Source organism: Salmo salar, chromosome 23, assembly GCF_965601325.2.
Source record: "Salmo salar chromosome 23, fSalSal1, whole genome shotgun sequence".
NCBI classification, from domain to species: domain Eukaryota; kingdom Metazoa; phylum Chordata; class Actinopteri; order Salmoniformes; family Salmonidae; genus Salmo; species Salmo salar.
Genome location: NC_138313.1, coordinates 37722203 through 37746674, shown reverse-complemented (window position 1 = coordinate 37746674; position 24472 = coordinate 37722203). Strand labels below are relative to the sequence as shown.

Genomic DNA, 24472 nt, shown 5'->3' with positions numbered 1-24472 from the left:
TTACTAATTTGGCACTGAAATAGTGGGGCATCCATAACTAGGGCTTTTCCAAATATTAATGGGTTGCACTTACGCCACTTATGTGCACCTACCAGACAGCTGTGTCAAGGTTCTCTATTCCTGCCCCAAATGAAACATCGACTTAACAAGAACATTGAAAATCACAACCTAGCATAACATAATACTGGTGTAAAAAAACACCTAAGCAGAATCCACACTTCCGGTTTCCAGGAGAAACTGAAGTTAGGTTGAAAACACTGTATCCCTGAAAACCGGAAACATTTGCTTTTTGCAACCCCGCAGAGTGAATGAATCTAATATATTTGTTGTAAGAATATAGGATTATATTTCCTACAAACATTTCATCATAAATGTCAACGTTATTAGAATATAATGTGTCATGCGAAATAACTTGATGAAAACACAATTTAATTAAAACTCAATAACGATTGGCTTGATTTAGTTACACATTTTAGATGTGTGTTAATCATTTAAAATAAGTTTTATATTTAATTAAACATTACATAATTGAATAAAGAATATAATAAACAATTTACAATAATATAGTTATTATATAATTAGTAATATAATATATATATATAAATAAATATCCTCTCTCCATCTCTCTCTATCGCTCTCTCTCGCTCTCTTTCAATCTCTCGCTCCTTCTCCCCATCTCACCTTTGAGCAACAGAGGGCTTTTTGCTTGCCCACTTTTTTCTCAGGAATTTGTCATTATTTGTAGATATTCAATTTACAGGTGTATTGCAATGCAAATGAAGTTGGATTGAGGAACTCTAGTCCTGCAAATGGTGAGTAACACTTTTTTCTCCTTTTTAAAAATCCTTAAAAAATGAATTCCTGAGGTCAAAAATTGTTCAGACAATAATGACAAATACAGAAATGGTTCAACAGTTTCACTTTAATGCAATTGATAGCATGGTTCCCTTGCTAAACTTGACAATCCCTTTTTCCCTTTTTTATTTTAAAGGTGCAATTTGCATTTGGTACTTCCATTTTATTACTTTTAAATTATTGCTATATACACATTGATTATTGAAGAACATAACTTAAAAATGCCTCATGAGCTTAGTTCAACTGCATTTTACTCCAATGTTTGTAAACAGTGTAAACAAGAACTTTATAGTCTCAAAACATGGTTAAAACTATGATTTTGATTACATGGATGGTCAGTCCTTGCATCAATAGCTCTGTTTATGAATTTGAGCGTGTTTACATTTCTCCAGCCTCATCCCTCCACTTCTTGTCAAAACAGTGTCAGGGAAGTGGCTTTTTTACTGTTTGAACTGCAGACTGACCCTTTAACAATTGCCTTCTAATTATTGAAAATGGAATTATCATCAATCACCCAAAAGTGGTTCAAGAATATATCAACGTTGACCCTTGCTTAACCGGGTTTATCTATCCATGTCGTCCGTGCTTAACTGGGATGGCTTTGTCAAACCTTTCCAACATGGTTGGGATGGAAGCCAAGTGGCAGCTCAGGTTTTGGGAGACACCTTGCAGAAAGGGAAATTTATGATGTGAGTTGGAGGAAAGGGTTGCTGGTATTTCAGGAGCCCACAGTTCCGTTGGCCTAACGAGTCTCCACCACCACAAGGAGGTCACTGGGTTTCTGCTGATTCATCACTAGTCTACATATATATATACCCTGTTTGATTTGTTCTTTGCCTGTGACTTACCAGTTTCTCCCCTTCTTCACCAAATGTGTCCTGTCCTCCTCATCTCATAGGTGAGAACCTCTCTTTTCCTCCTCTCTGATCTTTCTATCACACAGGATCTGTCTTACTGATAAATAAGGTTGGATGTGACTTATTGATAAATAAAGGAATACAGTCTCACGGTGGGGGGGTAGTGTTACCTGTTAATTAAGTCTTACACAGTGCACATTTATAGACGTTGATGATAAGGTGATTTCATGGCTACATTTACACAGATATCCACTAACAGGTAGCACCTGGAAATGATTGCACTAAGTGACAACTGTTACAAGTTCACTACATTTGAATACAGGTGAATACATTGAGGTAAATACGTCAGGGTGGATACTATGAAAGACTATTGAGCCTGTCTAGACAGAATGATGTGGCCGACGGGCCTCTGTGTTAGACAGTGTGACCCTGTGTGGAGGGCGGGGGTGGACTCCTGCTCAAGGGCTATACTCTAGCATGGAAGGTGGTTGAAGACATTAACTTAGCTATACCCATACCAAAACCAAGTTGTTTTTGTGGTATTTAAGGCTTTTATATTTTTTTGTTATGTATGTTGCTCAAATATTCAATGTGAATAACTGTCATGGATAGCGATATGGGATTAGTGATAGAGATCTAGATTTTGATTATACTGTAACTCGAATGTGATAACTAGGTTACTGCAGACAGTGTTTACTGAATGGGGCTTCTAGGCCCTTGGCTCGTGGTCTGTTTCTTATGGGCTACAGTTAAGAACTGGGTGTGCCACACGTGTGAAACATTTGGTAACCTACAGAACAGTTTCAGATCCACTGGTCACTTGATAGAGAATGGTGCTTGCAACGCTTAACTGTTATGCCATGTCTATCAGGTATTTGAAAGTAACATATTTTGATTGTCATGTATGTTCCTAGTTGAACAGATTGGAAAAGGATGTGTTTGCAAGAGTTTTTATTGTCAATTTCTCTGTTTGCTGAAGTATACTTAAAATAGTAGCATTTATTTGATCATTTGAATATGAATGAATATGAACATATTTGAACTGAATGTGTCATTGACTTTAAACTAGAGAAAATAGAGAAGTTCTTAAAAACATAATTCCTATTCTTAACATTGCTATTCATTGATGCAGTGTGGTTTAACAACAGTGTCTTACAACATTTGAGCCATACTGTACTGCTTAAAATAATAATCAAAGATTCGATTGAGGGGCTTTTCATGACAGAAAGTATGCTCCCCAAAATGCAGTAGGAAAAGTGAAAGAGATGTAAAGGTTGTAGTGATTTGAGTGATACAAAATGTTCTCAGGGTGGAGCAGGACGATGATGCCTGCGGAGGTTTTGTGTGCTAATGACATCAATAAAGTAACAGCCCATGAATGTCAGGGGTGACTCTTGTCTCCAGCTGTCCAAATTTAGCCTGATCAAAATTGTTCCAACACGTTTTAACAGTCAAATGGATCAGATTTCCCCTCCCTTCCTTAAAGTGTCCAAATTGCTCCATTAGCAGCCAGTGTTCATTAATCAATCTTGAGCTGGATACACAAGTCTGTTCTAATTTTAGGCTTATGAGGCAAATAGCAACCCGCGATGCACGCTAATGCTAAAAACATTTATCTTCCTCATTGTCTTTTTGTTACAGGGTCTGAAGCACACATTCCTCCATCATGTCTAAGTAAGTATCCATCACCTGGTTGTTTGCCACATTTTCTTCTTTTCACAGGATTTTAGATAGGGTTGCAAAAATGCGGTAGCGTTCCCAAAATTCTCCAGTTTTCCAGAAATCCTGGTTGGAAGACTCCCGTAATCAGGAGTGAATAAGCAGCAATCTGGAATCCTCCAACCAGAATTTCTGATAAACCTGGGAATCTTCGGAAAGTTACAGATTTTTGCATCCCTAGTCTTAGACAAGCATAGTGTTAGAAAGTAGGGATTTTTTTTAATACCAAATCAGAATAAATAAACAAATAGACAACGAAACATACAAACAAAAACAAACAGCAAACCCTAACCCTAACATTGAACAATTGCTAGTATGCCTAAACCGTACTCTAACATGGGCAAATATACACACATACAGTACCTTCAGAAAGTATTCAAAGCCCTTGACCTTTTCCACATTTTGTTACATTAAAGCCTTATTCTAAAATGGATTTAAAATTAAAAAAATCCTCAGCAATCTACACACAATACCACATAATGACAAAGCAAAAACAGGTTTTTAGAAATCTTTGCAAATTTATTACAAAAAATATATATATATATATAAATAACTGATTTCCCTAAGTATTCAGACCCTTCGCTATGCTCAGGTGCATCCTGTTTCCATTGATCATCCTTGAGATGTTGCTACAACTTGATTGTAGGCACACACCTGTCTATATAAGGTCCCACAGTTGACAGTGCATGTCAGAGCAAAAACCAAGCCATGAGGTCGAAGGAATTGTCCATAGACAGGATTGTGTTGAGGCACAGACCTGGAGAAGGGTACCAAAACAATTCTGCAGCATTGAAAGTCCCCAAGAACACAGTGGCCTCCATCATTCTGAAATGGAAGAAGTTTGGATCCACCAAAACTCTTCGTTGAGCTGGCTGCCTGGCCAAACTGAGCAATCGGTGGAGAAGGGCCTTGGTCAGGGAGGGGACCTAGAACCTGATGGTCACTCTGACAGAGCTCTAGAATTCCTCTGTGGCGATGGGAGAACCTTCCAGAAGGACAACTGTCTCTGCAGCTCTCCACCAATCAGGCCTTTATGGTAGAGTGCCAAGACGGAAGCCACTCCTCAGTAAAAGGCACATGACCGCCCGCTTTGATTTGCCAAAAGGCACCTAAAGACTCTCAGACCATGAGAAACAAGATTCTCTGCACGCTTTGGCCTGAATGCCAAGCGTCACGTCTGAAGGAAACCTGGCAGAAACTCCCTAAATACAGGTCTGCCAAGCTTGTAGCGTCATACCCAAGAAGATTCGATGCTGTAATCGCTGCCAAAGGTGTTTCGACAAAGTACTGAGTAAAGGGTCTGAAAACTTATGTAAATGTTATATTTCCATTTCTTTATTTGTAATAAATTTATGAAATAAATTACATAGAAATTGAGTAGGATGCTTACACTGAGCACAAATATAAATGCAACATTTAAAGTGTTGGTCCCATGATTCATGAGCTGAAATGATCCCCGAAATGTTCCATTTTATTTTTTTTCAATGTATTTTTTTTTTGTTAATATTTTTTTTGTTATATATATATATATTTATTTTATATATATATATATATATTTTCAGCTTTATTTAACCAGGTAGGCAAGTTGAGAACAAGTTCTCATTTACAAATGCGACCTGGCCAAGATAAAGCAAAGCAGTTTGATACATACAACAACACAGAGTTACACATGGAATAAAATAAACATACAGTCAATAATATAGTAGAAAAATAAGTCTATATACAAAGTGAGCAAAAGAGGTGAGATAAGGGAGGTAAAGGCAAAAAAGGCCATGGTGGCAAAGTAAATACAATATAGCAAGTAAAACACTGGAATAGTAGATTTGCAGTGGAAGAAAGTGCAAAGTAGAAATAGAAATAATGGGGTGCAAAGGAGCAAAATAAATAAATAAATAATTACAGTAGGGGAAGAGGTAGTTGTTTGGGCTAAATTATAGATGGGCTATGTACAGGTGCAGTAATCTGTGAGCTGCTCTGACAGCTGGTGCTTAAAGCTAGTGAGGGAGATAAGTGTTTCCAGTTTTAGAGATTTTTGTAGTTCGTTCCAGTCATTGGCAGCAAAGAACTGGAAGGAGAGGCGGCCGAAGGAGGAATTGGCTTTGGGGGTGACCAGTGAAATTTACCTGCTGGAGCGCATGCTACAGGTGGGTGCTGCTATGGTGACCAGCGAGCTGAGATAAGGGGGAACTTTACCTAGCAGGGTCTTGTAGATGACCTGGAGCCAGTGGGTTTGGTGACGAGTATGAAGCGAGGGCCAGCCAACGAGAGTGTACAGGTCGCAGTGGTGGGTAGTATATGGGGCTTTGGTGACAAAACGGATGGCACTGTGATAGACTGCATCCAATTTATTAAGTAGGGTATTGGAGGCTATTTTGTAAATGACATTGCCGAAGTCGAGGATCGGTACAATGGTCAGTTTTACGAGGGTATGTTTGGCAGCATGAGTGAAAGATTCTTTGTTGCGAAATAGGAAGACAATTTTAGATTTAACTTTGGATTGGAGATGTTTGATTTGAGTCTGGAAGGAGAGTTTACAGTCTAACCAGACACCTAGGTATTTGTAGTTGTCCACATATTCTAAGTCAGAACCGTCCAGAGTAGTGATGCTGGACGGGCGGGCAGGTGCAGGCAGCGATCGGTTGAAGAGCATGCATTTAGTTTTACTTGTATTTAAGAGCAGTTGGAGGCCACGGAAGGAGAGTTGTATGGCATTGAAGCTTGTCTGGAGGGTAGTTAACACAGTGTCCAAAGAAGGGCCAGAAGTATACAGAATGGTGTCGTCTGCGTAGAGGTAGATCAGGGACTCACCAGCAGCAAGAGCGACATCATTGATGTATACAGAGAAGAGAGTCGGCCCGAGAATTGAAGGCCCGGACAACAGGCCCTCCGATTTGACACACTGAACTCTATCAGAGAAGTAGTTGGTGAACCAGGCGAGGCAATCATTTGAGAAACCAAGGCTATTGAGTCTTCCGATGAGGATGTGGTGATTGACAGAGTCGAAAGCCTTGGCCAGATCAATGAAAACGGCTGCACAGTATTGTTTCTTATCGATGGCGGTTAAGATATCGTTTAGGACCTTGAGCGTGGCTGAGGTGCACCCATGACCAGCTCTGAAACCAGATTACATAGCGGAGAAGGTGCAGTGGGATTCGAAATGGTCGGTAATCTGTTTGTTGACTTGGCTTTCGAAGACTTTAGAAAGGCAGGGTAGGATAGATATAGGTCTGTAGCAGTTTGGGTCAAGAGTGTCCCCCCCTTTGAAGACACACTCAAAAACTTTATTTCTCTCAAATATTGTGCACACATTTCTGTATTCCTAGTCATGTGAAATTCATAGATTAGGCCTAATGAATTTATATGAACTGTAACTGTAAAATCTTTGAAATTGTTGCATTTAATATTTATATTCAGTATACATTTTGCAATGATACCACATTACTCATGGCCATCATAAAAACTATTGGGTTTGAGTCTTTCACAACAACAATGTGAGAAAATAAATGAGATATTTTTTGACCTTCCCATTCTATTCAGTATGCTATATAATATCACTGATACAACCCTTGGTCAACATATTAACCAGTCATGTACCTTCATCATGTTGACCAGTCATGTACCTTTAACATATTAACCAGTCATGTCCCTTCATCATATTGACCAGTCATGTCCCTTTAGCATATTAACCAGTCATGTCCCTTCATCATATTGACCAGTCATGTCTCTTCAGCATATTGACCAGTCATGTCCCTTCAGCATATTGACCAGTCATGTCCCTTCAGCATATTGACCAGTCATGTCTCTTCAGCATATTGACCAGTCATGTCTCTTCAGCATATTGACCAGTCATGTCCCTTCAGCATATTGACCAGTCATGTCTCTTCAGCATATTGACCAGTCATGTCCCTTCAACATATTGACCAGTCATGTATATAACCATCCTGTATGTCAAACTCACCTTTCGTCACAGGAAAAGGATGACCTCGAGCCGCAAGCATCATCTGAAGGTAAATCAACACATTTCACTGTGACAACTTTCTATGTATTCTTATGGTCTGCTTGGCAAGTTAGGTGCAAACTGCATTTTGTCAATGGGTTTCCTATATGAGCAGTATATGACTCTGTGTATGACAATGTGCATTTCTATCTTTTTGACCTCCGCTAAGCACGCCAGTGTGTCCTGAATGTACACCAAGCCAGGTACTGGACTAGGTTTGGCCTCACTATGTTTCCTCTTCCTCCAGAGCTTGTGTCTCTCGATTGCGGCTACTTTTCTGGCAGCAGAGAAAAAGGAGTCCGTGCAAGAGAAAGACAATTTCATGGCTCAGATCCCCGTCCTGGATTTCTGGAAATCAAGCGGCGCTGGTGGTACCATACTGTTTATTGATTTGAGTTTGTCGTAATGAGGAGGTGGGATTTGTACATGAAGTATACACACTCCATTATCTTCCTTTTGTGGTTGCTGATGTCTTATTTTAATTCCACAGCAGGGGATATAATTTCACACAGACGTCTTGGCAAAGCCTTCATCAGTATGTCGAATGAAAGGTTACCACCTCTCTCTCTCTAGATAGCTGTTGCCTGTAGAAAGTGATTAATTTCACCCCCTGTAGATACTGGTGCCATACTGATACCTCTCATACAAATGATCTGTGATATGTTTGTGTGTCAACAGGAAATGCTTAAAAAGTTGGCCCAGACCATCGACAAGGTTGATGAGGATAGATATCATGCCGAGGCAAAAGTGAAGAAGACAGACAAAGAGGTACAATACGTTGCATTCCATATTGTCCTCATCCTGAAAACATATAGCACTGGTCTTGACTATGTGTTGATTCACCCTCTTTACAGATCGAGGACCTGAAGATGAAAGTGGTTGAGATCCACTGCATAAAGAAGCCAGCTCTGAAGAAAGTGCGTATGTCTGCTGATGCTATGCTTGCAGCTCTGCTGGGCACCAAGCACAAGGCTTCCATGGATTTCAGAGCCAACTTGAAAGAAGTGAAGAAGGAGGTCAAAGAGGAGGTGGGTATTTGTGGGGAAAATTACGAAGCAGAGAATCACAGTACCTTAGGAGTTGGCAACCTTTTTCCCACATGTATTCAGGGCTTTGATGAAAGGATTAATTACATTTATTTCATATTACATCCTCAAACGCTGAGAATGTCATATCGTAAACTTTATGTCATGCAGGAGGAAGTCGGTGACTGGCGTAAGAACGTTGATGAACGGTCTGGCATGGATGGCAGGATGAAGAAGTTTCAGTCTGCATAAATTACCAAATTAGTTTTGGTGTTCAAAACTACGGAGGATACAGAGTGATTGATCTATCTTTTTTGTTATTGTGTTGTACTGTTACAGAGTTGGATGTGGAAGACCTAAGGTCGAGATTTGAGGCAAAGACATGTTTTCATGCATCTTACAGCATATGATAAGCCCTTATACTAACTGTAAACTGTAATTTAATTGTAAATCATTTTCCAAATATATAGGCTAACTGTATGGCCTAACATATAATTCACAGTTGCTGTGCTTTTAGGTTTGAAGGAAACATGATGGAATTGAGGTTTATTGTGTTTTGTCTTTAAGACAATAAATCAATTTCTGATTTCAATACAATTTACATTTCTGAGTACTTTACTGATTCGATAAAATAACCACTTTTAAAACTGTATTAAGATTTTCAAGAACTTGTTTTTCTAGAATTGATAATATGATTCACTTGTTGAAATATATTACTATGATTCACTTGTTGAAGTAGACTCCCACTTCAATTAATTTAGATTTTAGAAATACAGTATCATATTTTTTATATTCACTCTTATCTATAAATACTTTCCCTATCCCTCCCATACTGAACTGTAATTCTATACTCACTACTCAGAGCAACATATGTCTTGAAAGACATCTTGAAGGAAAGAACATTTATGAAGTGAACAGGGCTGGGCATAGTGTATTTCAGGAGCTCGATGTTCCATTGGTCTGACATGGAAACTACTTCCATAAAGAGGGCCCAGTGTTTCTGCTGATGCATCACACGACACCATATATACCGTTTTCATGTTTCACCGCATGCTGCTTGCCAGTGTGCTAGTCTTCCATTCTTCCTCCTGGTGTGTTCTGCCCTCCTCCTCCTCCTCTTCCTCTCATAGGTGAGAATCTCTCTTTTCCTGTCTCTCTATCAAACTCTCTGATTGTGTTGCATCACTGGGATTAAAAGCACAAGGAATAGAAATAGACTAAAGGGCCTCCCAACCAATGGCAATCTGAACAATCCAACACACTCACTGCACATGGGTGTATTTCTGTTCACCACTTTATGGATCATGACCAAATGGAACATATGGAACAGATATATTCACCTGGCAAAACAGGTGAAGACATTCAGGTAAATAAGTCAGACATTCTTTTTGTAAAACTTTGACTAGGGTTCTGGTTAGGGGCTATACTCTAGCAGTCAAAGCTGGTAAAGACACTTAACATAAATACAGACCTCTGAGTTATTGCGTTTCAGATGAAGATCTCAGGCACAGAATGTTCTGTGTGAGATTCAGTGATTATATTTAGATTATTGTTAATTCAATATAAAATGGTAAGTTCATAGTGTTATACATTGTGATGGAGAATATGATAGCTGGGAAAGGTTTTCGTTTTCCATTCAAGAAATGTGGTGCATGTTTATTTGAGGTGGTGGATGGAGTAACAGCTTTGTAATACTGTGTGCTAAATGCCATGTTAATTGTCATGTATAGGTCAACAAAAATAAAAAGTGGAGTTTTGCGAGAGATCTTAGCTTGCTAAATTGTGTAGTTGATTTGATGATTTGAAATTAAATAATTCATTTGATTAGATTATGAATTAATGGGAAAGTAAAAATTTTCTGATGTTTTCAATTATCAATAACATTTAACTGAGACTTACAGTAAATGTTGGAGAAGAAAAATAGCAAACCATTATATCCGTTGATGAGAGTGAGTACCTTGATTCAACACCATCATATCTGTCTACAGAATGAAGAAGATGCTGTTGATTTATGTAATTAGGAACGATTTTCTGATATACAGCTCCGCAGCAGGTTAAGATATCGAGACTTGCGTCTCTGAAGGCAGCAGCAGTTAAAGTTTAGTAGGGTTTCACATTCTAACAACCATAAAACAACTCAGACAACTGACTCTAGCAGTCCAGATATAGCTTTCTCGGAATTGCTTCAGACTCTAGCTCTGAAAATTGATCATCTTTCCCCTAAGAACCTAGTTTGGCCAAGTGTTCCCCAATCTTCAGCTCAATATCACAGTATGATCTTAAGACCAGACATGTCTTTCGCTTTTGCACCTATTGCACACTACTGATCTTATAAATGTTTATTTTTTAATCATAAGTATCAAAGCAAGTTTTCTCTGTTGTGCCTTCTATTCAGGGTGTGAAACACAACAACAGCCAAGATGTCAGAGTAAGTCTTGAAATTTGTGCAACATTCACTAAGAGTGTAATTCCAGACTTTCAGCCTGACACAAAACATGTCCAATCCACCCTTATGTTCTCTCAGTAATGCACATACATGTTAAATCCATGTTTTTTTCACAGTAAAAAGATGTCATCGAGCCGCAGGCATCATCTGAAGGTGAACCAAGACAATGAATTGTGGTCCATTGGATGAAACAAGTATTACACACCAATGTCCAGTACTTGACTGAATTAGTTTGGGCATAAGTTAGACTGGTTTTATACCTTTTCAACCTCTTTAATCCTTTAGGTAATCTTTTGTGCACCAATACTACATAGTAGACAGGGTTTGTCTTTACTATGTTTCTTTGTCCTACAGAGCTTGGTGCTCCAGATTGCGTTTGAGCTTATTGAAGTGGAGAAAAAGGAGGCTGCGCAGGAGAAAGCCAATTTCATGGCTGAGCTCCCCGCCCTGGATTTGTCTGGGGATCAAGCGGCGCTGGTGGTACGATACGATGCTAATCATTAATTCATTTACACAAGCTTCACACATCTACTCCAACGTATTTAGACCTCACATTGGTGGTTCTTGTAATAAGCAATGTGGATTTGCCTACAAAGTACACAGACTCTAAATAACTGTTGCCTGAAGAGACTGATTCCTTCAGGAGAGAAGAGTTTCTCGTACAAATTACCTGACTGATTTGATGTGTTTGTGTACCAACAGGAAATGCTCAAAAAGTTAGCCCATACCATCGACAAGGTTGATGAGGACAGATATGACGCAGAGTCCAAGGTGACGAAGGCAGACAAGGAGGTAGATTCTATTCCATCTTGTCCTCATCATGAAACAAACATGTACATGTTACCTACATTTCCTCGACTAACCCGTGCCCCCACACACTGGCTCTGTACCGGTACCCCCTGTATATAGCCTCACTACTGTTATTTTATTGTTACTCTTTAATTATTATTATTATTATTATTATTATTATAAAAACATTTTTTTACTTCAGTTTATTTTACTAAATACTTTCTTAACACTTTTTGTTTCTTAAAACTGCATTGTTGGTTAAGGGCTTGTAAGTAAGCATTCACTTTAAGGTCTACACCTGTTGTATTTGGTGCATGTCACAAATAAAATGTGATTTTTGACAAAATCTTATCTTCCTCCTGACTTGCTCACGTCACAGATTGAGGACTTGAGAATGAAAGTGGTTGAGATCCAGGGTATGAAGAAGCCAGCTCTGAAGAAAGTGCGTATGTCTGCTGATGCTATGCTCCAGGCTCTGCTGGGCACCAAGCACAAGGCTTCCATGGATTTCAGAGCCAACTTGAAAGAAGTGAAGAAGGAAGTCAAAGAGGAGGTGGGTATTTGTGTGGAAACCTACAAAGCAGAGAATCACAGTACCCGAGTATTGTGTCCCAAATGTGTTCTGAGCTTTGGGGAAAGGATCAGTTATTTCATATTTTATCCTTTATTTATCACATCAAACTTTCTGTAATGCAGGGAGTGGATGCAGTAGGTGACTGGCGCAAGAACGTTGATGAACAGGCTGGCATGGACGGCAGGAAGAAGAAGTTTCAGGGTTAAACACATTCATTTTTCAGCCATAGCCGACTTTTGTTTTTTGTCATATTGTGCTACAGAGATGGATTTCTATGACCTTGTTGTTAGGCATCCATGCAGGAAGAGGATCTTTGATTTTAAAATGCTGTTATTTTTTGATACTGTAGGTTCAAATATGTATTCGACACTATGGTTTTGGATATCTCTCTGTCTCCCCCTCTCCCCCACTCTCTCTCAATTTCTCTCTCGCTGTCTCTCTTTCTTTCTCTTTTCTTTAACTTTTCAGTGTAATTTGCAAATGTTTTTGGCTATTGTGTAGTGAGGTGGAAAGGGTAAATATTGTAGCTTCACCCACTCTTAACAACACAGCTTTCCATCTGCATCTGTAACATTCACTAAAAGGAATGTATTCACTAACAATAAATAAAAAATTAAAACAATTAAAAAAGCTTGTGAATGTTTTGTAGTGTTTTCCTACAAGATCATTGCCAGTTAGGCCCAAATTGTCACTGGGCGTGCTTCTGCCAGCGAAAACATTACAGTCAAAGAGTGTGTGCATATTTACCCAGATGAGCCCTTAGATCACAATATATTTGAGTCTGTAAGGTTCTGTAAGTGATCCAGCAGCCCTGCTCTAGGATGTTATTTGTGTTATGCAAAGCTTGCATTTAGATCTGGAAATTGGACCTGTGCAATGAATAGATCAAACCCAATAAATAGAACTAACATTTACAGGATTCCATGGATCTAGATCAGGGGAAAATTATTAAATACTTAATATATCTATTTTTGTTATTGATATTTAGAATTTAAAATTGAAACACAACAACAAACACACAACCCTCGATTGAACAACCAATTATGCTTTGCTAAGTAACCAACCTCCTATTTAATCCAGATTAACAAATTGTTATCAGATGTATACCGTAGTTTGTAAAAAAACATCTTCTTATCATCTGTTTTAGCTAATGGAAAGGCATTGGGAAATGGTCATGTGATATTAGTGTACCATATTTGTTAACACATGAATGCTCTTTAAAAATAATAATATTAATAATAATATTAATAATGATGATGATAATGATCATGATAATAACTGATTTCATATATATAGTAATTTTCCAGATGCTCCACCAGAGGAAGCCTCCATATGTTGAAATATTAGGAAGTTTGGGCTGCCATTTTTTTCACCTTTATTTTAGCAGGGAGTCTTATTGAGACCGAGGTTTATTTTGACAAGACCAGCGGCAACTCCACATTCAAATTTAGATGTGCAAAAAAATACAAAAATACAATTATAGAAAAACAATCCTCTGTGAAGAAGTCCTATACCAACAATCTGAACTTCCGAAAGGCACCAACGCGTCCAACTGAAGGATTGAGGGGTATTCTGAAGATTGTTCCATAAGTGAGGTACGATTAAAACTAAAAGATGCTTTCACTAAATCTGTATTGACGGAAGGATTTCAAGAGTTAGCTATCCATGTATGGTTTCTCGTAAATATGACCAGAGTACGTCAAAATAGATAGATACAGTGAGGGAAAAAAGTATTTGATCCCCTGCTGATTTTGTACGTTTGCCCACTGACAAAGAAAGGATCATTCTATAATTTTAATGGTAGATGTATTTGAACAGTGAGAGACAGAATAACACCAGAAAAATCCTGAAAAACGCATGTAAAAATTTTTTGAAATTGATTTGCATTTTAATGAGGGAAATAAGTATTTGACCCCTCTGCAAAACATGACTTAGTACTTGGTGGCAAAACCCTTGTTGGCAATCACAGAGGTCAGGCGTTTCTTGTAGTTGGCCACCAGGTTTGCACACATCTCAGCAGGGATTTTGTCCCACTCCTCTTTGCAGATCTTCTCCAAGTCATTAAGGTTTCGAGGCTGACGTTTGGCAACTCGAACCTTCAGCTCCCGCCACAGATTTTCTATGGGATTAAGGTCTGGAGACTGGCTAGGCCACTCCAGGACCTTAATGTGCTTCTTTTTGAGCCACTCCTTTGTTGCCTTGGCCGTGTGTTTTGGGTCATTGTCATGCTGGAATACCCATCCACGACCCATTTTCAATGCCCTGGCTGAGGGAAGGAGGTTCTCACCCAAGATTTGACGGTACATGGCCCCGTCCATCGTCCCTTTGATGCGGTGAAGTTGTCCTGTCCCCTTAGCAGAAAAACACCCCCAAAGCATAATGTTTCCACTTCCATGTTTGACGGTGGGGATTGTGTTCTTGAGGTCATAGGCAGCTTCCTCCTCTTCCAAACACGGCGAGTTGAGTTGATGCCAAAGAGCTCTATTTTGGTCTCATCTGACCACAACACTTTCACCCAGTTGTCCTCTGAATCATTCAGATGTTCATTGGCAAACTTCAGACAGGCATGTATATGTGCTTTCTTGAGCAGGGGGACCTTGCGGGCGCTGCAGGGTTTCAGTCCTTCACGGCATAGTGTTTTACCAATTGTTTTCTTGGTGACTATGGTCCCAGCTGCCTTGAGGTCATTGACAAGATCCTCCTGTGTAGTTCTGGGCTGATTCCTCACCGTTCTCATGATCATTGCAACTCCACGAGGTGAGATCTTGCATGGAGCCTCAGGCCGAGGGAGATGGACAGTTCTTTTGTGTTTCTTCCATTTGCGAATAATCGCACCAACTGTTGTCACCTTCTCACCAAGCTGCTTGGCAATGGTCTTGTAGCCCATTCCAGCCATGTGTAGGTCTACAATCTTGTCCCTGACATCCTTGGAGAGCTCTTTGGTCTTGGCCATGGTGGAGAGTTTGGAATCTGATTGATTGATTGCTTCTGTGGACAGGTGTCATTTTGACATTTTAGTCATTTAGCAGACACTCTTATCCAGAGCAACTTACAGTAGTGAATGCATACATTTCATTTCATGCTTTTTAAAAAAAAGTTTTTATTTTTTTTGACTGGCTCCTCATGGGAATCAAACCCACAACCCTGGCGTTGCACACACCATGCTGGCGTTGCAAACACAATGCTCTACCAACTGAGCCACAGGGAAGACAGATTAGGAGCACTCCCTTTAAGAGTGTGCTCCTAATCTCAACTCGTTACCTGTATAAAAGACAACAGGGAGCCAGATATCTTTCTGATTGAGAGGGGGTCAAATACTTATTTCCCTCATTAAAATGCAAATCAATTTATAACATTTTTGACATGCGTTTTTCTGGATTTTTGTTGTTGTTATTCTGTCTCTCACTGTTCAAATAAACCTACCATTAAAATGATAGACTGATAATTTCTTTGTCAGTGGGCAAACGTACAAAATCAGCAGGGGATCAAATACTTTTTTCCCTCACTGTATATGTATTAAGAAGACATTAGTGGATAAGCATATGCAGTAAGCTATTTACCCACGAACATTATCAGTTAAAAAACACAGATTTACTCAGATGTGCCCATCCTAGAACCAAACCAACCATTCACGCTCAATATCAAAACTGTGGAGGTATGTTAAATGCTTAGCCTTAGACTGTTCAGAGTGTTGATATCAAACCTCCAGGCAGCCAGCTCCTCCCACTGGCATAGTGATACCATAGCATTCCGTCTATGGTCATGAAGGCCTGCCTGTATTTAATGGCCCTCCAGCAGTAAGACCTGGGCTCGACATCTTAGGTTACCTCCAAGGAGCTCAAATGCAAGGCTGAGACTGGAGGACTGGCTAAGTATATCCCTGACCCTGCTTCCGAATGCAAGGAGATGCCACAGTGCTATATTTGGATCATCTGACTTCACCAACTTTAATATTAGGAGAGCCAACAGCTTCATAATGAGTCAAAACAAATGTACTTTTTTAAATACTCTGCCATTTTTTAAAAAGTGACTTTTCTTAAATAAGTCTATATAACACACTGTCGTTGTTAGAATCTTAATATCAGACACGATATTCAGGAGCAGGGGTGTAAAGTAAGTAAGTAAAAATACTTGAAAGTATTACTTAAGTAAATGTTTTGGGTATCTGTACTTTTCTCGACTATTTATATTTTTGACAACTTTTACTTTTACTTCACTACATTCCTAAAGAAAATTATGTACCTTTTACTCCATACATTTTCGCAGACACCCAAAACTACTTGTTACATTTTCAATGCTTAGCATGACAGGAAAATGGTACAATTCACACACTTATCTAGATAACATCCCTGGTCATCCCTACTGCTTCTGATCGGACGGACTCACTAAACACATGCTTTGTTTGTAAATGACAGTGTTGGAACGTGCCCCTGGCTATCTGTAAAAAAAAAAAAAAAGAAAAGAAAATGGTGCTGTCTGGTTTGCTTAATATAAGGAATTTGGAATTATTTATACTTTTATTTTTGATACTTAAATATATTTTAGCAATTATATTAACTTTTGATAATTAAGTATGTTTAAAATCAAATACTTTTCGACTTTTACTCAATTATGATAGGTCGGGTACTTTTTCCACCACTGTTCAGGAGACTCCTTGGAGGAGATTTACTGTCAGTGGTTTCCTGGGGAAGAGATGCAGTCTGCTGGACCTAGTTTAATATGGCCTTGGTTCAACTCTAGCTGGGATGCATTGATCATCATTTGGCTGCTGATCCTCTGTCTCCACTTCTAAATGGAGGACGTTCTTCTTATTACTTGAGAGGGGCAAAATGAGAAATGTAGTGAAGAATTGTTTTTTTAACATGCATTTAACCAGGCGAGTCAGTTAAGAACAAATTCTCATTTACAATGATGGCTTGGTTGTTATTCAGATAGTCAGGACCTTTTCAGTGTTACGACTTGGTTGTTATTCAGATAGTCAGGACCTTTTCAGTGTTACGACTTGGTTGTTATTCAGATAGTTAGGACCTTTTCAGTGTTACGACTTGGTTGTTATTCAGATAGTCAGGACCTTTTCAGTGTTACGACTTGGTTGTTATTCAGATAGTCAGGACCTTTTCAGTGTTACGACTTGGTTGTTATTCAGATAGTTAGGACCTTTTCAGTGTTACGACTTGGTTGTTATTCAGATAGTCAGGACCTTTTCAGTGTTACGACTTGGTTGTTATTCAGATAGTCAGGACCTTTTCAGTGTTACGACTTGGTTGTTATTCAGATAGTCAGGACCTTTTCAGTGTTACGGCTTGGTTGTTATTCAGATAGTCAGGACCTTTTCAGTGTTACGACTTGGTTGTTATTCAGATAGTCAGGACCTTTTCAGTGTTACGGCTTGGTTGTTATTCAGATAGTCAGGACCTTTTCAGTGTTACGACTTGGTTGTTATTCAGATAGTCAGGACCTTTTCAGTGTTACGACTTGGTTGTTATTCAGATAGTTAGGACTCTGTCAATGTTACGACTTGGTTGTTATTCAGAAAGTTAGGACCCTTTCAATGTTACGACTTGGTTGTAGGACAGATGCTGTGCGGAAATAAGACATGACATTGATAGATGAAAAATGCTCACATTTGGTAGTCATATCGCCTATACTGGCATACCCAGTCTGCAGCCAAGCATGTGTTGATATTCTGTCAGTAATATCATGACTTGCAGGTGGGTTCTGGCTTATTTCAAACCCATGAGCATGTGAGAGAACACACTGCTGGTGGACAGTCAGCCCTAGAAACAGAGCCAGCATTCACAAGGTAGCATTTATCAGTTGGCTAGAGATACGGAATCAAGTCAACATATGGAAACAATCTATTTCAGCTAAGTCCCCTTCTGTTTTCCTCATGATCATCATGGTCATTATTTCACTGACCTGAACCTGCTTCTGACTGAAGCAAAGACCAAAAAACAGACACCACTGGCAGCTTGCACAGTATAGTTGGCAGAGATTTGGGTTGACCTTGTGTCCGTTTCCTGTCTCTTTATCCAGAAAGAACTGAAATGTCTTTATAATACCAACAGTTGACAGAGCCAACAGGGCCTTTCCTCCTATTTGTGATCATCCAATGATACCCTCTGACATTCAGTCACTGTTTTATCGCCTTTACTGCTGTACCAAGCTCACAGTACAATGACAGAATAGGAAGGGTTATACTGTACCCCAAATCCAGGTTAACCATAACAGGTTAACCCTTACCAGAGCCACCAATGATGCATGTTAACTACGGCTGTATCAGCAATTGAGGCATTTTCTGGATGTGCGGAAACTAAAGCGAACGAAGCTGGTCAGAATGGATTGCCTTGCTGCCATGGACCGGTGCCAAATGCCCCCAGGACGCAGGCGGCTCATAGCAGGGATATGAGGTCATACTGCTGCCAGCCTGCTCTAATGACCCATAGTAACCCAGTCAAGACTCTTCCTGTTGGGACTGTTTGGATGTTGAGCCTTTCGCTACGGCCTGTGGAATGGTCCAGGTCCTGAGAACATCGGGCTATGGCTATCATAAATGGCATCCTGTCAAAAGTAGTGCACTATATAGGGAATAAGGAGCCATTTCGGACATAGCCCAGATCTCTAGGGTTATAGAAGCCTCTGTTCCCATAGAAAAGCCAGGGCCTCTGTCTGCTGCAGACTAGGAAGAATGTGCGCCCCATGGAGGATGGAATGTGAGACATACTGACCCTGGTGGCATTAGGAATTAGAATGGGAATGTAGTCTCAAAGCCCCATGCACTTTGTGAATATCTGGTTGATCACAGTTTTTTCCCCTGATGACGAATGACCATACATGTAACAGCACAACCGGATACGATAAGGAATATGTACTTGTACGCCCCAAATACAGGCCTTCAGACACACATTATTAACATGAACTTAAAAACAAGAGATCTGTGATTTACAGTCTTTTGGTATGCTGTGGTTAATTTTCCCCAATCACTCTATAGTTCCGAGTTTTGCCTATAGTTTAAATACAGTAATTTACCTCACTGAACCAGTCCCAGGAATGGTCAGTAGAGGGCATGTTTGCTCTGTTTAACTTCAACTTGTTTGGGTATCTGGCTGCTATGTTCGCTAGTACTATTGACTGAAGCTGTGCTGTTATTAAACAGCTGATCATGCAAAACATAGCCTTTTGACCATAGGCTTTAATTCTGAGGTATATTTACCCAAATTACTTATATAAAAAAACAAGGCACAAAATATCTCACGGATCAAAGAGCAATCCACCTTTTGAAAGAGGTTAATCAAAAGTATTCAGACAATAGTGAAGAAATACATTTTGCTTCGGATTAACTGCTGGTGTTTTCTGGTATTTTCTTTGTCTTTCCCTATGGTCGTAATGGTCGGTAGAATAATCAGCCATACCATCCTTACCCTCCGCGGTTAGTCTCATTGTAAAAAAGGCCATGCCTGTGCACGTGACTTTCCCCACAGTTCTGTTCTTTTTTTCTTTTTTATTATTACATTTCACATTACAATACAATAACAAAAAAAACATAGGACATCACTACATGTATATTTTCTCTGAAGAAACATAAAATAACATTTAAGTAAAAAAAATAAAATAAATCATTACACGTGAATTGAGTTTCAAAAGTACCTAAAATACAATAAATAAAATAAGGTCAGGGGTTACAATTGTACAAACCTATGATAGGGTTATAAGAATACGCTGTTTTTTTGTTATTAACTAGTGCTAGAGATTTGATTAAATATTGGATTTCAAGTAAAAATATATTGCATTTGGGGACAGATTTCAAATATTTGTTTTTGTGTATATACATTTACCAGAGAGAATTAAGAAATGAAAGACAAATTCAGTAGTTTTGTTTTCATTTGAATAAGAACATATTACATATTTAATTGAAAGTACATGGGTCATATTTATGAAATAAAACATGTAAATACTTAACTTGCTCCAAAATAACTCCTAAAAAATGTGCATTATAGTTTCGCCTTCTTTATCACAGATATGTCCTCTAAGTCCATGAATTTATTGCAAGGGTATATTTTGTGCAAGATTTTAAACTGAATTTATTTTACTTTATTTGATATACACAATTTGTGAGGGAGCAACCAAACTTTCTTCCATTCAATTTCAGTAATATATGCATTCCAGAAGAACTTCCCTCTAGGAGAGATATTGTTCTTGGAGTTAAAATGTTATCTTAAGGGGCCTCCCGAGTGGCGCAGCGGTCAACATAATAAAATAATACAATAATCACTTCAACATTTTTACATTAAAATAAACAAAAGATTTTGCCCCTTCTCAACTGTCTATCACATCCTCCTGGTTTCCATCAATCCGAGTGTCCGAATGCACATTTAGACCCCTCCCACTCCAGGTCAGAGACTGGCTATCGTAGTCGGCAGATGAAGACGCAAATTCAGCTGCCGATCAAGTTGTCATTGTGTTCACTAGGAAGATTGTGCATTTACGAGGAATAAGTCCATTCCTATGTATCACCCAAAAATCACTTTCTAATAGAAGCAGCTGTGTCCGCGTGTATAGTGGTGACAGACAATTGTCTAGTAATGGGCCTCAACATTAAGTTCTGACAGGACAACACTGAATTGATCTTACTGAATCAGTATAAGTTACTAGCGGGTGAGGGCATTCACAGCCGACCGCTCAGACAGGTGAGGGCATTCACATCCGACCGCTCAGACAGGTGAGGGCATTCACTGCCGACCGCTCAGACAGGTGAGGGCATTCACAGCCGACCGCTCAGACAGGTGAGGGCATTCACAGCCGACCGCTCAGACAGGTGAGGGCATTCACAGCCGACCGCTCAGACAGGTGAGGGCATTCACAGCCGACCGCTCAGACAGGTGAGGGCATTCACAGCCGACCGCTCAGACAGGTGAGGGCATTCACAGCCGACCGCTCAGACAGGTGAGGGCATACCAGCCAACCTTTTTTACATTAATGTCACAATGTCATTAAATATTGCTCCCCATTAGTCTCATAAACGTAACACAAGCTGAGCCGCATAAGTGACCCAGGTTGTAAAGTAATTTAAGGTCATTATCTGTCCACCCCGCTCAGGTCATCGTAAAAGTTCAGTGTGCTGTTAGATTTAATGCCTGCTCAAAATCTCATTACGTTTTTTCTCTATTTGTGTTGCGTCCAAGTCCCCATATGTTTTCATTTTGTGCAGATTGTAACCTACTGTACATGCAAGGTATAGCTTCTGCTTCCCTTGACTTGGCAGGATAATAGCTGCTTGAATATCAGTGTAACTCTGTATGTACGCACGCACAGACACACGTCAGACCTGGATTGATGAAGAGTAATTTCTCATTCAATTCCATCCTGCATCTGATATATGGTAATCTGTGTTTCCATGGCCAGAGAGTTAATTGTGTCACTTCTAAAGTTAACAACACATCTGGTAGTTTAGTGGTTAAGTGTGTTAGGCAAGTAACTGAAAGGTTGCTGGTTTGAATCTCTGACCTGACTAGGTAAAACATTTGTCGATGTGCCCTTGAACAAGACACTTAATCCTAATTGCTCTGGATAAGAGTGTCCGCTAAAATGTTACTAAGTGTTCTTTTTGTCATTCAGTAGGGGAGAGATTTAAAAGAGATTTAAAACGGTCCTGTCCCCTGGCCCTCTACTCTACCCCTGTTTGAGTAAGTACAGTCAGGTATCTCGATGTCAAATGTCTCAAACAAAAATGTTCAATAAATGGAGATTAAAAAAGAAAAGAAACATCTGGCGCCACAAAACAAATATTCAAGTCTATAAATATGTTGAGGGGGCCACAAAAGGCAAATAAATGTTTGAGTGGATTGCAGGAGGCCGAGGCATTGGAGGTTTGGAGAGGAATGCATTCATCATCATCTCCAGGGGTCAATAATAGAGTTGTGGGAACTCAAAGAACCAATAAGCAGGTCTCCGTTAGCCAGGCCACTGCTGCAATGGAGAGATGAGGATACCTGATAATGGAATAATGAGACATTTTCTTGTCTATACTGTCCCTTCCACACACTTTTTTTTTTTACAGTTCATTCACAAATAAGAAGGGGGAAGGACAGTAAATCTATTCTGGAAAAAAGTGAGTGGAGGGGTGCTATACAGAAGATTGCCCTATTTGGTAACAAGCCAAGTCCATATTATGGCAAGAACAGCACAAATAAGCAAAGAGAAACAATAGTCCATTATTACTTTAGGACATGAAGGTCAGCCAATAAGGAACATTTCAAGAACTGCTCCCTCAAGAACTGCTCCCTCACAAATTTTGTATATCAAATAAAGTAAAATGAAGTGATTATTGTATTATTTTATTATGTTGACCGCTGCGCCACTCGGGAGGCCCCTTAAGATATCTTTTTAATTCCAAGAACAAGATCTCTCCTAGAGGGAAGTTCTTCTGGAATGCATATATTACTGAAATTGAATGGAAGAAAGCTTGGTTGCTCCCTCACAAATTTTGTATATCAAATAAAGTAAAATAATTTCAGTTTAAAATCTTGCACAAAATATACCCTTGCAATAACTTGTCTAAATTCATGGACTTAGAGGACATATCTGTGATAAAGAAGGCGAAACTACAATGCACATTTTTTTTTTTTTTTTGCAAGAGTGCCAGATTATGACAGTGACATTGGTCTGGGGGTGTGCTGTGGTGTTGGGGTCAATTCCATTCAGAAAGTACATTTAAATTCCAATACCATCACACCTCCTCCTCCATGCTTCACGGTGAGAACCGCACATGCAGAATTAATCCGTTCACCTACTCTGCATCTCACAAAGACACAGCGGTTTGAGCCAAAAATCGCACATTTGGACTCATCAGACCAAAGGACAGATTTCCACTGGTCTAATGTCCATTGCTTGTGTTTCTTGGCCCAAGCAAGTCTCTTCTTCTTATTGGTGTCCTTTAGTAGTAGTTTCTTTGCAGCAAATTGACCATGAACGCAGTCTCCTCTTGTAACGCCCTGGCCATAGAGAGGGGTTTTTTGTTCTTTATTTTGGTTAGGCCAGGGTGTTACATTGGGTGGGCGTTCTATGTTCCTTTTTCTATGTTTTGGTATTTCTTTGTTTTGGGCCATGTGTGTGGCTCCCAATCAGGCACAGCTGATGCTCGTTGCTGCTGATTGGGAGTCACACATAAGGAGCATGTTTTTCCTTTGGGGTTGGTGGGTAATTGTTTCTGTTTGAGTATTTTCCTAACAGGACTGTTTGCTGTCGTTTTGGTTCATTTTGTAGTGTTCTCTTGTTTATTTGAATTAAAATTCTAATGATGAACACATCCTCTGCTGCACCTTGGTTCCCTCTTACAGACAGCCGTTACACCTCTGAACAGTTGATGTTGAGATGTGTCTGTTACTTGAACTCTGCAAGGTGCAATCTGAGGTGCAGTTAATTGACTATTTCTGAGGCTGGTAACTCAAATGATCTTATCCTCTGCAGCAGAGGTAACTTTGGGTCTTTCTTTCCTGTGGCGGTCCTTAGGAGAGCCAGTTTCATCATAGTGCTTGATGGGTTTTGCAACTGCACTTGAAGAAACTTTCAAAGTTCTTGAAATGTTCCTTATTGGCTGACCTTCATGTCCTAAAGTAATGATGGACTATTGTTTCTCTTTGCTTATTTGCGCTGTTCTTGCCATAATATGGACTTGGCTTGTTACCAAATAGGGCAATCTTCTGTATACCACCCCTTCCTTGTCACAACACAATTGATTGGCTCCAACGCATTAAGAAGGAAAGAAATTCCACAAATTAACTTTTAACAAGGCCCACCTGTTAATTGAAATGCATTCCAGGTGACTACCTCATGAAGCTGGTTGAGAGAATGCCAAGAGTGTGCAAAGCTGTCATCAAGGCAAAGGTTGGCTACTTTGAGAATATCAAATATAAAATATATTTAGATTTGTTTAACACTTTTTTTGGTTACTACAGTATATGATTCCATATGTGTTATTTCATAGTTTTGATGACTTCACAATTATTCTACAATATAGAAAATAGTAAAAGTAAAGAAAAACCCTTGAATGAGTAGGTGTGTCCAAACTTTTGACTGGTACTGTATGTGCAGTGGACTGCTGCCACTACTACGTGGACACACAGTCCATACATGAGAAAGGAAAGCTGTCATTTATCTGCCTGTGCCATATTGTACAGTACAGTACTCTCATCTCACTTTTGCAAGATCTCT

The 24472-nt window shown here is 39.4% G+C and overlaps 2 protein-coding genes across 3 annotated transcripts; both read left to right on the top strand.

The window, feature by feature from the left end:
* The first annotated feature begins 1122 nt into the window (after positions 1-1122).
* On the top strand, positions 1123-10881 carry LOC106584522 (troponin I, fast skeletal muscle-like). Its single transcript, XM_082968095.1, has 6 exons — positions 1123-1753; positions 3354-3386; positions 7402-8196; positions 8283-8456; positions 8625-9583; positions 10849-10881. Exons 3-5 carry the CDS (start codon positions 8077-8079, stop codon positions 8703-8705), a joined length of 375 nt encoding a protein of 124 aa, XP_082824221.1. The 5' UTR covers positions 1123-1753; positions 3354-3386; positions 7402-8076; the 3' UTR covers positions 8706-9583; positions 10849-10881.
* On the top strand, positions 9477-12893 carry LOC106584521 (troponin I, fast skeletal muscle). 2 transcript variants are annotated; one of them, XM_014169919.3, is made up of 7 exons: positions 9477-9583; positions 10849-10881; positions 11016-11052; positions 11254-11379; positions 11602-11691; positions 12068-12241; positions 12385-12893. In XM_014169919.3, exons 2-7 carry the CDS (start codon positions 10874-10876, stop codon positions 12466-12468), a joined length of 519 nt encoding a protein of 172 aa, XP_014025394.1. In that variant the 5' UTR covers positions 9477-9583; positions 10849-10873; the 3' UTR covers positions 12469-12893. The 2 variants fall into 2 exon arrangements, with proteins under 2 accessions (XP_014025394.1, XP_014025395.1); XM_014169920.3 differs by lacking the exon at positions 9477-9583 and adding an exon at positions 9713-9819.
* The last annotated feature ends 11579 nt before the right edge of the window (positions 12894-24472 follow it).

Coding starts and splice junctions, on each gene's coding strand:
- LOC106584522 (XM_082968095.1), top strand. CDS start 8,077: ATGATCTGTGATATGTTTGTGTGTCAACAGGAAATGCTTAAAAAGTTG. Junction 8,197..8,282: donor TGAAGAAGACAGACAAAGAG/GTACAATACGTT, acceptor CCCTCTTTACAG/ATCGAGGACCTGAAGATGAA. Junction 8,457..8,624: donor AGAAGGAGGTCAAAGAGGAG/GTGGGTATTTGT, acceptor TATGTCATGCAG/GAGGAAGTCGGTGACTGGCG.
- LOC106584521 (XM_014169919.3), top strand. Junction 11,053..11,253: donor GCCGCAGGCATCATCTGAAG/GTGAACCAAGAC, acceptor TTTGTCCTACAG/AGCTTGGTGCTCCAGATTGC. Junction 11,380..11,601: donor GGGATCAAGCGGCGCTGGTG/GTACGATACGAT, acceptor GTGTACCAACAG/GAAATGCTCAAAAAGTTAGC.